Here is a 13,539-nt window from a genome sequence, read left to right as displayed (position 1 = left end):
GTTGGCAATAATTTTGAATTTTCAAAGAGTATTTTCATGAGATGTAGCCAACTTAGTTAACAATACAAATATGTTGTACACAAAACTTCATATGAATTAATCCTTTCATGATGAGTCACAGGATGAAGGCCAGATCGTGTTTGTTGACTTGTATTCACAATTTTATTGAATTACTATTTTATGAATTTATGACAGTAAGTTTGGGATCAAATTGTAAATTATAATTCAAACTTTAATATTATATATGAATTAATTTCTTAATTTAAAAGTAAATATTAGAAGAAAACATTAAAATATGTATTTCTGTGAATCACGTGGCATGTTGAATGCAGTATTGTTTAAAATTAGATGTATTGATGTAAAAATACTAAGTCTATACTATCATACAAATTAGGAACTCAAATTAATCATATTATCAAGCTAGAATGTAAAAATAATAACTTCATATCTTTTTATCTTTCCAAAAAATTGTTGTTGTTTAGAATTAAGCACAAAGTTACACAATGGGCTATCTGTACCCTGTCAACAATGGGTATTGTAACTCGGATTCTAGTGGTGCGAGTCTGCAGACATACTGCTGTGTCACTGGGGGAATTGCTGAGAAATGGCTTATGTACTGAATCAAATACAGTAGCTTCATTTGCCTCTTTCCATTTTTAGAAATGGTCCCTTGTATACACTTACTTCAATATTTGACATGTGAATAACAAATTAACAGCTTAGAATGTCTCCAGAGTGTTTTTTTTAGCCATTTTCATCCATGAAAAGTTTACCACATTCTTTCAATCCAAGATTCCAAGAAGGTAGGTTGTGTCTTTAGTCTGCTCGAAGTTTCATATTGTTTAAAATCTGAATATATCTTAGTTTAGTAAGCTTAACTAATTATAAGGGAAATCTATTTTATAAGCTAAGTTAATTATGATACTTTGGTTATTCACCTGCACATATAAAACCCAAAAAAGGTTTTCTTTGATATCTTTCACATGTAAAATTTTAGCAAACTATGTCTAGAAACAACTGAGTACAAAGGTCAGAGTAGAAAGAAATAATTGTTTGCTTTACTTCTTGATTTATTGAGCTACATTTTAAGAAAAATAAGCTTAATAATTTATTTCTAAATAGTAATAATCTGTAGAGATATATAATGTATAATAATTGAAATGCAATTGCATATTACAAAATACTCATCAACTAAAACACAGCCAAGAGTCAGTTTTATATGACTGGATATGTGACCATGAGTGTATGTGCACTGCATCAATGAATGTTATGTAATATTAGCCAGGCATGACTGGAAGGTCAGTATAATAAAAAATAAAGACATTGTTAATATATGTGTGTATATATACACTACTGGCCAAAATCTTAAGGCCGACGAACATAAAGAAAAAAATATGCAATTTGCATTGTTAGACTCAACCACTTATTTGAGCAGAGCTTCCAAAGATGACAATAAGAAAAGGGAAAATAAAAATAAAAAACTTTTTTAGCATTTAATAGGGAAAATTAGCCTAAATACTAACTGGTCAAAAATTTAAGACCATACCAAAAAAAAGTCCTAAACAGGGTAGGAAATGCCCAACACGAGGTCTCAGTAGCGAGTTAAATGGCCGTCATTGCAAATAACTGCAAACATTCACTTTGGCATGGTCGATATAAGTGTTTGCAGAAGGATGGCTGGAATGTTATTCCAAGTGGTGAAGATGGCTTCACAAAGATCATGCACTGTTTGAAATTGATGTCCATTTCTATAGATTTCCCTTGACATTACCCCCAAACATTTTCAATGAGGTTCAGTTCGGGCAAACACGCTGATTGGTCCAAAAGAATCATGTTATTCACCCTGAAAAAGTCCTTTGTCCTGCAAGCATTGTGGATTGCAGCATTGTCCTGCTGAAAGATCCAATCATTTCCACACAAGCGAGGGCCTTCAGTCAATAAGGATGCTCTCTACTTCATGCCAATGTAGCCAGCTGCTGTTTGATGCCCCTGTAAAACCTGAAGCTCCATTGTTTCGTGGAAGGAGAAAGCACCCCAGATCAGGATGAAACCTCCTTCACTGTGTCGTGTAGAAAATCTCTCATGTGGGATTCCTTGTCATGCCAGTAATACTGGAAGCCATCTGGGACCATCCAGGTTAAATTTTTTCTCATCAGAGAACAAAACCTTCTTCCACTTTTCTATGTCCCATGTTTGATGCTTCTCAGCAAAGTTTAACAGAGCTGTTTCATGATATAGAAGGAGGCATGGCCTTTGAAGACGTTTATGGTTTTTAAAGCCTTTCTCTCGTAGATGCCGTCTTATTGTGCTTGAGCTGCATTCTGCATCCCTAAGGGGCCTTAATCTGGTTTGACAATCGACTGGTGTCTTGCCGGACAACCCATCGAATCCTCCTGCTCAATGACAGTGAAATTTTCTTGGGTCAACCACTTGAAATTTTCATTCCGTATCCCTCAGGGTCTTTTAAGAAATTTGCAACAGCAGTTTTACTACGCCCAATCTCACCAGCAATGGCCCATTAAGAGAGACCTTGCTTTTGCAGCTCGACAAGTCTGCCACATTCAAACTCTGTCAACGTTTTAGCCTTTGCCATGTTTTTACCCAATGTAACACAAGAGATGTCAGTGGGAGATGTTGACAACGCTAATGCTTGAACACAAATGACTAAATTTAGTTATGTGTTTACCGATTAAAGCTTCGTTTCAGTGTGGTCTTAAATTTTTGACCAGCTAGTATTTAGGCTAATTTCAGTGTTCACATTTTCCCTATTAAATGCTAAAAGGTTTTTTATTTTCCCTTTTCTTATTTTGATCTTTCGAAGCTCTACTAAAATAAGTGGTTGACTCTAACAACACAAAATGCATATTTTTTCTTTATGTTCATTGGCCTTAAGATTTTAGCCAGCAGTGTGTGTATCATTACAGAGACTTAAGCTACTTATACTAAACATTTGTATTTTCTTGTTTTAGTATGTAGTCATTCTAGCACAAAAAACAACAACATAATTTATATTTATTCCCCAATTGTTTTATGATGGTTATAAAGGTTGGTTAAACAATAGACATAGTTAGAAAACGGTATAGAAAATAACAAAATATGAAGTCTTATTGAAAACAAATATTTGAAATGTACTTAGGAGATTTTAGAGAATTCTTCAATAATATTTGAGATTTTTGGGATAAAGAATAGTTTTTTAATCATAATATGAAATCACTTTGCACTCAGGCTAGTAGTGAAACAGACTACTTTTACAAATGAATCTTTAGTAAAAATATTTCATTAAAAAATTTGATATTTTCTATGCTTAATACTTGTAACCTTTACTAAAAGCCTTCCAAATCTTCTGAAGATAAACATGCTGTATCAAAAGTTATAATGCAAATACTTAACATATGCAAATATGTATATGAACACGTGTATATTATAGAGTCCTTAACAAAAAGGTTAATAAAGCTTCTGTACTAAAAATATATCTGTGAAATGCTGATGCCAGAGTGCAACGTAATGTTCATGTTAATAATACAATTATTTTTGTCAATCATAAAGTTTACATAATTCCTACAACATCCTAAATACACAGAGTTTATCTGTATCTCTGTATATCTTATCTGGTATTTTCACTACTCGAATCTGGAAATGTTGCAAAATCAGCAGTGTAGGGTAATACGAAATGATGATAACTGACATGAAATACATACTATCATTTTCATTTTTCCAGAAATTATAGATTTAATTGATTTGCTCAATAGTTTAAGTTTTAATATTCAGTGTATTAATATATTTTTATAAGCACCTGAGAGTTGATAATAGCATAAAAATATCACTTTCACATTGTAAATTTCATTAAATACCATGGCTAATTCTACATAGCAAAATTTTAATAAAAAAAAAAAAATCAAGCATTACATCTAATATGTTCTTTGCACATATAAACCTTAAATTTTTTATTTTATTGTTTCAGCTATAGAAATAAATGATTCTGTTTATACTGTATTTTTAATATTCTAATCCTTGAAATTAATGACTTTTCTGACATTCTGCTGTACAAAAACTAATTCTGAGTTGCATTTGTTAAGAAAAAAAAAAAAAATTTAAAGCTGGTTGTGTAGGAAGTTTATCTTGTTGAATAAATTGGTTAACTTGCAAAATAGTCCAGAATTTCACATCTATCTCCTTTTACTTTCACCTTATTTTACTTTAAATTATTTCCATTAAAACATCTAAGACATTTTTTGATCTTGCATCTTAGTTATGTTTAACCCTACATACACAGTTGAGATCAAAGTGCCTATGCTATGACCTTTTACAGAGTGCCATTCAACTTGGTATTAAATATTTAATATCAGAGTTACCAACTATACATGTTACCTTACATTGTTGATTTAGTGAAAGTTTATGATTGAAGGAAGTAAATATCATATACATTATGCAAGCAGGGAGACTGAAAACAGATTATAGATATACATTTCAGAGGTCCTGAAGGTTAATGAACAAGAAAACTGTAAAACGAACAAAAATAATTTAATTTTCACAAGAATACCACCTTGCACTTCTGTTTGTCACAATATGAATCACACACACATCATCAGTTTACAAACACATCTTGAGTATAAATATTTTTGTAACACATCTGATTTATAGTATACAATATACTTGTACATTTAAATAAAAGTTTACCACATTTATGATGTCACAAAAAACATATGGGTTCAAAAAGTCTTGATACAAAATGATAAAAAATCCTATAACCTGAGTACTTTCTTCTTAGAATTATAATCACCATTCTTTCTCCAGTACAGGATCAGTCAGATGCACTGATCCCAACCACACTCACTTAATGAAACAGAATGAGATTTATAAAAATTAACTTAAAACAGACTAACAAACATAATCCTTTTAATTTATGGGCTTATTTATCTTTCCATTTTAGCAATAAGCCATGGGCAATGAACAATGATTACTTTATTTTTCAAACCATTATGGACAAACAAGTAACATTCAATAAGCTTAGAAAACTTGTTTTATATTTCTTTATTATTTGTTGTATAGTTTGGAGTGAGGAATAAGAGAAATTAAGAAACATACAGATATGTTCTTCTGTTCTAAGAACTTTATGGACTCTCGGATGGATTTAGTGAAATCTGTCTCATCCTGATCAAATGTATGGATGATCTGGCTACCCTAATGTCAACAAATGAAACATACATAAATTTCAATCTGCAAAGGCTATTCAAATGTGTATACGACTATAATACATTTAAATAAAAACACCATAATACAACAGAAACTTCAATACATTTTAACAATTTGATAATGTTACATTATAGCCTATTAAACTAACAGGCTGTATGCTGGGAAATTTTTCTCAACACTGCATAATAATAAAAAAATAAAACTAAATTTATATGTTAAAAACCAAGCCCAGAAAGAGTATAAAATACAAAAATCTACATTTTCAATATGGTACATAATAATACATTTTAATCAAAAATCATTTCAGTCACATAAACAATTATCATGATGAACATCTCATCAAAATTTGCTATAGACAGAAATTTAATATAAAAGGTAATCATTAATCTTTATAGTACATTTTGTAACTTAAAAATTACAAAAACTTATGAAGAAGTAAATAAATATATAAAGTACATTTTTAGAATATGAAAGAATAAATAATTAATAACTTGCCTTTTGGCACAATCATGTCAAATGAACATGTGACAGTTTTCTTTTCAAACATTTGCAACTTGAAGAATTGTGGTAAGTTATTTCGTGTAGACTAACAGTTCTCAAACTAATACTTTATGGAGTGCAAAGTGAGCCAAAAGAAGGTATCAGCTATGTCAGTTTTTTTTTTTTTTTTATGAAGTATAACTTGGTATTTGAAAAAAAGTTCAGAAAAATATTCAACATAAAAAAAAAAAGAGAGGAAAATACCATATCTTTATTTTATTTTGTGAAGTACCATTCTTTAGTAGTTCTAACATGTCAAACTTATAGTGCATTTTTAACTATAGAATAAATTGCTCATAGAATGGCTCCAAGTTTTTTTAAAAGTACAAACTTTTATGTCATAGTTCTCTTATTTCTTGACTGATTTGAGATATAATTAATGTTTCGGACTCAGAAAGTCAAACTCTGTCATCTGATGTATTTGACCATACTTGAAGTCTCACAGATTAATTTACTCTAGTCCTGCCTAAAAGAATTTCAAATTTAGAGGCTACTGAGGATTTTCTTTTTGTTTTTAATGCATCAACTGTTAAGATGGGGAGGGCATTAACTCCTTTTTGTTTGGCTTAGGACAAAATTTAAGAACCATTGCTTTAGATGAAATAAATGCATCATATATTATGTTCTGCTAGAAAATTAATTATAATTCAAAACATTAAGAAAGCATACAATATGACAGAAATTTGTTTTACTGAACCATAACTATTTAAGCAGTTGTTGAGGTTTTAAATTTTTGTTGTTTATAATAAAACAACAGGAAAACATACAGTGCTAATAACAGCAACTACCATTTACTCAGCTCAAATCATAACCTGAAAATGCAGGATAAAAATAAATTACTGATTTAGAAACAATCTGAATTATCTACGTTCCTATGTAATTACTGAAAGATCACATTCAAAAATGTACTTGTATAATTATCTATTACTGATATGTTTATGTCCTAAAAAAGACAAAAACACTCAAGTTCAATGTTTAAGAGTTAGCATAAGAAATATCAAAATATCTTAATAAACCAATGATCTTGTGGAAACTAAATGGCTACTTTGTGTCATTTTTTGTGTAAAAAGGAGAAAGATAATTAGGTAAGCATGCAACCAATATCATTTTCATTGATCTTCTGAAAACATTCAAGCCAAAAGAAAATTCACTTTTAGATTTTGTTACTTATTATAGACGTACATCAGCAATATTACATAAGTGATATGTTTAGGTAAAATTGAGTTACCCTTAAAGCAGTGTGACACATCTATTTAATACCAGAAAGTTCAACAAGATAAATATTACAAAAGTAATTCCGAGTTCTTTGACTTTGATTGAGTTTGAGGGAAACAAGATAACTGAACATAAATGCACAAAAACACAATGAAATAATATTAATTTATACTCCAAAACAATCAAAATAATGTGTACAAGATGAAGTACAGCACCTTTAATACATATATAACTATGTATTTTCCTAACAACTTATAAAGATGATTAAGTCAGCGTTTTACAATTGCAGATTAAACTTCAGAAAAGTATTACTACTTACCAAACTAAGGGCTTGGGTTTGAGAGAGGTATGTCAGTACCAGGTACCAAATTCTATAATACTGTACTCTCATGATGTGTATATCATCTATTTCACTATTGGTCAATCCTACTGAAACATAATGGAGGTTGCAACCTCTAGATATCACTTGACCCACCAATAGAAAACACTGCTGTTGACTTGTACAACATGCAGTGCTGCAGCAACATGAGCCATGGACAGTACAGGTATTGTCTACTTCAATATAACAAAGGAACAAAGATGAATGGAATAAAATGAATTTAATGGCTTTCTTGACAACAGTTATATAAAATCCTATAAACAGGATAAAATGATAAATTAAGAATAAACCTATATAAATAATATGTCTGCATTTGCCTGTCTGAAACTTTTCTCACACATTTTTGATCAAATGCTATAAATTTCACATCATTAGAAAGGCCTTTATCTAACGAGTCAAGATTGCATATTGGCTTTTCCATTCAGAATCACCTTACTTGTGTTTTGCTTAATCAAATTATTCAGTGCAACAAGTATGCTATATGATGACACAATGACATTATCATCATGGTATGACTGGCTTTGTTTCACACTCTGTACACTATTATAAACACCATTACTTTAATTTATGTGTAGTTTTATGATCCAAATGGACCAGAATTTATCCATCTAACACAATGCTTGAAAAAAAGCATAACTCAAATAGTATGAATGAAAATGATAGAATATGGAAAATTCATGCAAAGGGCACAAAACCTGCCACAGATGTTGTGCAGTTTGAAACTAGTATCATAATATCATAGTATAAGATACAAAGTCTGGTCAAGAGAGTTCTAAGACTTCTTCAGTTACAGGTGCCAGAACAGAGGCAGTGAGATTCACTGAGATTTGTAAAAAGTACAAATAGTGATCTACCCCACAAACAAGCCATTTCTCCAGACTTTGCACCTGTGTTGAAAAAAACCTGTTCAAAGACAGATGTATCTCTTGCCCCGTCACAATAAAAATGAACAGACAAGAAAAGCAACATGTTTGCATCATGTTTTGTGTGAAAAATGGTAAAGGAGGAACAGAAATCCTCGAAATGTTAAGAACTGCCTTTGGTGATGACCGCTTAAGTAAGGCTGTCATTTATCAGTGGATAAAACCCTTCCAAAATGGCCAGGAATTGGTCAAAGATGATCCATGTTCTGGACAACCATCGATGTTGTCCACTGATGAAATGGTCGCTAGGGTAGAAGAAAAAAATTTGAAGCGATTGATGATAAACTATCCATGAAATTGCTAATGAACAAAACATTTTCTTTGGATTTTGTCAGGCGAGCTGTGGGAGAATGATCACTGATTTATTCATCATCACAACATGCCTTCACATACTGCTGTGTCTGAGAATGTTTGGCAGAAAAAAAAACATTCCCCAGCAACTGCTTTAACAGTCTGATCATGTAGAGATGTTTACCATTGATTTTACGTTCATGAATGCTCATCTGTTACATAGCATCACATTTTGCTTACCATGGTCTAGGTACAACTTATTGCAGGTCTCTTTCTTCATGGTTCTCATATCTGAAGTTGATAAATATTCCCTTATTTTCCAATGCAGTTAAGTACAAAGGATATTACCATCTTGGAAATTCTAAATTTGAAAGTATGAATACTTTGCACAGGAAAGGAGTGCTACATAGCCTTCCCAAAAGTGATATGTTTTTAATGATACCACACAAACCACAAAACACCAAAACAATGTCAAAGTGTAGTTCTGATCTGTTGTCCCACAGATATTGACTGTGGTTGTTAATGACTTGCATATTCAAATTTATCTTAACATAACATATTTAAATCTCTGTAATAAAACTTATTTCAGTGAAAGTACAACTATTTATGCTTTATATCTTGTGAATAACAACATAAGTAGCTAATCTAAATATACAACAACACAGGATAAGCACATTTTTCAATTCATTTATATGATTAATAATTTCAAAAAAAAGTTACAGTTTAACTGTCACTCCTTTGCTGCATTAAACAAACACAGCAAAACTGACTGAATGAATTTATACACACACATACACACAAACAAAAAAGAAATATGTCAGATAAAATCATTTTACCTTCTTTCTGTAGAATTCTTGCAGTGAAAAATCAAGTGAATCAAAGTCTCCTGTTATAAGATGAGGTATACAATTTGCCATGTGATCCTCAGTCAAGTTATAAAGATGTTTAGTTCCACCATCTACAGCTACTCTTAAAACAGCTGGTAATATAAAATACAATATATTGGCTTATTACTTTTACTCCTGAATTATTTGTTTTTAATGGCCATGTACATGACACTTACATATAGGAGTATTTGTGTTATTAGTTTTGATAGAAATGAAATAGAAACCACATAACCAGAGTGCTTTTGAAAGGTCCACCTTTTGAAAGTGCTCGGGTTATAGGGTTTCTATTTCATTTTTATCAAGACTTCTTGGACCTATGCATTTTTAAAACATCATGTTTTTAGTTTTTCAGATATTGAAATTAATTATATTTGAACAAGTCTAGTGTATATGCAAGTTATCATAATTATACAAAACTGTCCATGCTACAAAAAATATTTTGATACGAGAAAAAATTGCTCCTACTGCACTTCTCATACTCATGAATTGATGCAATAAAGGAAATGGCTAAGATAAGTTTTAAGACAAAGGGAATGGCAAAAAAATAATACATTGGTGGATAAACAGGTACAGTTCTATAAGTAGCAAAAGCCTTAATTTTCAAAATTAGTTCTAATGTGTCTGAATATCTTTTCTTCTGATAATTATATACTAAAAAAAACAGGGAAATCATATACATCACACCACTTTTAAATGTAATTAGCTTAATATTAAATTTTTATAAAACTCAGTCAAGTATTTTAAAATAAAGAATTTTAATTAATTAAAACACTATTCTGACTATAAAACACAATAAATACAATAGCTTCAAAGTAATAACTTCTTTATTCTTCATTTCTTTAATTTTAGTATTGTGTTAGTAGACTATAACCAAGCATCTTCTACCTTCTTATTGGCCTAGCATGGCCAGGTGGGTTAAGGCATTCGACTCATTATCTGAGAATCACGGGTTTGAATCCCAATTGCACCAAACATGCTTGTCCTTTCAGCCAAGGGGGCATAATAATGTGATGGTAATTCCCAATATTTGTTGGTAAAAGAGTTGACAGTGGGTGGTGATGACTAGCTGTCTTCCCTCTAGCCTTACACTACAAAATTAGGGATGGCTAGTGCAGATGGCCCTTGTGTAGCTTTGGGCAAAATTCAAAAACAAACAAACTACCTTCTTATTTCAACATAAAATTAAAGTTATTCAGCCGTAGATGTGAATGTACAGTTCTTACACAACCCATGATCAAGAATGTCATTAAGATGCTTTTCTTAAAGTTAGCTTTTCTTAGTCATTCCTTTGAAATAAACACATGGTCTGCTCATGAGGGGTATATGCTAAAATGCACCTTATATATAAAAATAGACAGCAATTCCCTCAAAAAGGCAGATCATTTAATATTCTCAAGTAAAAAACCTCCCTCATTTACAAAACAGAATGACCAGTCATGTGATTAGCACTATTTGCTCTAAATAAGACACATTACCATTGTAACTAAGTAACATTAGTTTCAATCAGTCTGGAACAGAATCTCAAGGAAGTCAGCCAGCCTGATGTATATCTTGGGGTAAGAATACCTATCTGTTCAACAGTCCTTTTCAGTGAAAATGTATTGTCATCCAAAAGCCATTCACACACAGTGATGATTTTTATTGTTTAAATAAGAATTGTTTCATTATTTTTTGTACACTTGTGTCCAGTCACTTTTTTCTCAGCATTAACTTGGTTAGTTTAAGTGGAACTGGAAAAATTACTTCTTAATATATCATGGTAAACCTCCTGTTATATAAAGACCCATTTTATTTATTTTTGGATAAATCAGTTTTACCTGAACTTATCACATTAAAGTAAGTTAATTTTTCCTGCATACACAGAGCTTACAAAGATAATTGTTTTGAACTGACTCTTAAATAATAAAATTCCAAATAAAAGTACAAACATCACATTCTGTTACTTCAAAGTAAAATAGACTGTTTCCCTCATGCACCTTCATATGTATGTATGTATATATAAAAACAAAACATATTACATTACTACCAAAGAATTGCATTAGCAATTAAATCTTTTGGTAAATTACTAAGGAAAGGAATTAATATTTGTATACATACATCAAATTGAGTTTATAACAATCATACCACAAGCTTCCCTCTGTTGTAATTGGAAGATTCAAACTTGTCTTTCATGCAATTCATCATGGGTCACTAATTAATCAATAGTAACATGACATGCTCACGTAAAGCATGTGACTCCCTCTACACCCTACTACCAAACCCTCACTTTGAAGTTTGGTAGAAGAACCAGCACCAGAAAAAGTGGGGAGGAAGGGTGGGAAATGTAAGGAGAGGTAAGTACCCATTGGAAATTCATTTTCATTCTAGGAATATTATAACTTCTGATATTGTACTTTCCTCTTCTCACAAGATTATCTCAAATCCCATATTTGAGAAGATGAACTGGTGCAATAGAGGAACAGAAGCATCCCTGAAAGTGTCCAAATGATACTACTAATCATGAGAGAAAGAGATCTGGAGAACCAAAGGGGGCACAGTATCATTTCTGAACCAGGTATACACTTTGCCCTTGTTCATAATTTGGAAAACATAAGGGTGAAAAACAGGAGGTGTAGAGTGACTATGGCATGTCAGATGGTACTTTGTAGGTCAACTACATCCAAAACCTCTCCTACAGGGAACTGACAACCCACAAGAGTAGGATGAGCACCATACCATTTTCACTTCCAACCCAAGAATTGGAGATTAAGATCTACAAAAATACCTGGGAACTACACAAGATTGAACAACTTACTGCAATCCAAGACTGGCCATCTGACATCGAGACGATGGATTAAACTTGTGTGAAAACTTAGGCAGATTGGTTCACTCTGATCCAAAACATCCTCTGCAGGGAACTAATATCATGTAAGGATAGGATGAGGAAGCCCAATGAACTGCATGTTCAATGGCTCCACTCCAGGTGTGTTATGAAACATGTAACAATGCGTAAGTGAATAGTATATGGGGGTCACACCATCTAGTTTGGAGATGGATCAACTCCAGTATCAGAAGGACACATCCACCTTTAACAGGATGGATCAACACTAATGGAGGTAATATCGCATCTCCACCAGCAGAACACCACTTGACTGAATAAGTGGAGCCAAATATTTTAGTGGCTTGGAACTGGAAAGTGACAAGGACTCCCATTCTCCACTTGAGGAAGGGGGAACACAATGCATTGGAAAGACTGAAGGTTCATTACCATTGGAGACAGTGCAATGGATGACCACAAAATCCTTTTTTTGAAAAGACCATACCAAATTCTTCACTCACGATATGGCAGGGATGGGTAACAATCTCCTTCTGCTTTACCCATGTCATCCAAGAGTGGAGCAGTGTGAATGGGCATGCTCATCAAACAATTATCATGAGGAAGAAAAACCTTTCAGTTATGTTGTGGAACACCCCATCTCTATGACAGTCATGTAGAGCCATGGGTGAGAGCATGTGGTCAATATGGCTTACAGTATGGATTTTGTTCAAAGTGGGAACAAAGAGATGAAGTCTGTGTAAGAAAATAAAGTGTGAATAAAAAGTTACTCAGTGTCATGGCTGCACCGAGGTGTAAAGTTTAGTCACAAGTGATAGGCAATATTCCTAGGATGCAAAAAATGTGATGAAGATAATGGAATATAAATGTCAGTGTGGTGGTTAACATGCCCAACTGCAAAATCTCCTTCAAAGACTGATTGCATTGAGAAGCAAGGGAAAATGTGAAGAAGTGGATTGCATGTGAGGTAAAATGGGAAAACGAAAGATGGGAAGAGGACAAGAGGAATAAGCCAACAGGAGGAAATAATGAATCCAAATGAAAAGGGTAAAGGAAGATTTCAAGAGGAAAGATGATCTGCCATTTAGGTGAAAGCACCCAGTACATAACATACCATTCAACAAATGTGATAGTTATGAGCCCAAAAAGAAATCCAAGGAGATAAACACAAGGTTCTTGATTGGGTGCAAAGGAATCTGAGCAAGGAGCCATTGATCATGAGGATCCATGGAAGGGACCTCATACAACCCTGACCAAGGGGTATGAGAGGAGTCAGTAAAGACTACATTCACAATA

The 13,539-nt window shown here is 32.4% G+C and overlaps 1 protein-coding gene across 1 annotated transcript in view; it reads right to left on the bottom strand.

Annotated features, from left to right (window-relative positions):
* Positions 1-13,539, bottom strand: part of LOC143255150 (thiamine pyrophosphokinase 1-like) — a 31,710-nt gene that overhangs the window by 8,368 nt on the left and 9,803 nt on the right. Inside the window, exons 3-4 of the mRNA XM_076510383.1 lie at positions 9,378-9,520; positions 5,086-5,181 (exon numbers count right to left, since the gene is read on the bottom strand). Of these exons, the coding sequence (XP_076366498.1) occupies positions 5,086-5,181; positions 9,378-9,520 (239 nt within the window). The remainder of the gene's footprint in view (positions 1-5,085; positions 5,182-9,377; positions 9,521-13,539) is intronic.

This window comes from Tachypleus tridentatus, chromosome 7 (genome assembly GCF_004210375.1).
Source record: "Tachypleus tridentatus isolate NWPU-2018 chromosome 7, ASM421037v1, whole genome shotgun sequence".
Classification (NCBI taxonomy): Eukaryota; Metazoa; Arthropoda; class Merostomata; order Xiphosura; family Limulidae; genus Tachypleus; species Tachypleus tridentatus.
This window is presented reverse-complemented; position numbering and strand designations above follow the sequence as displayed.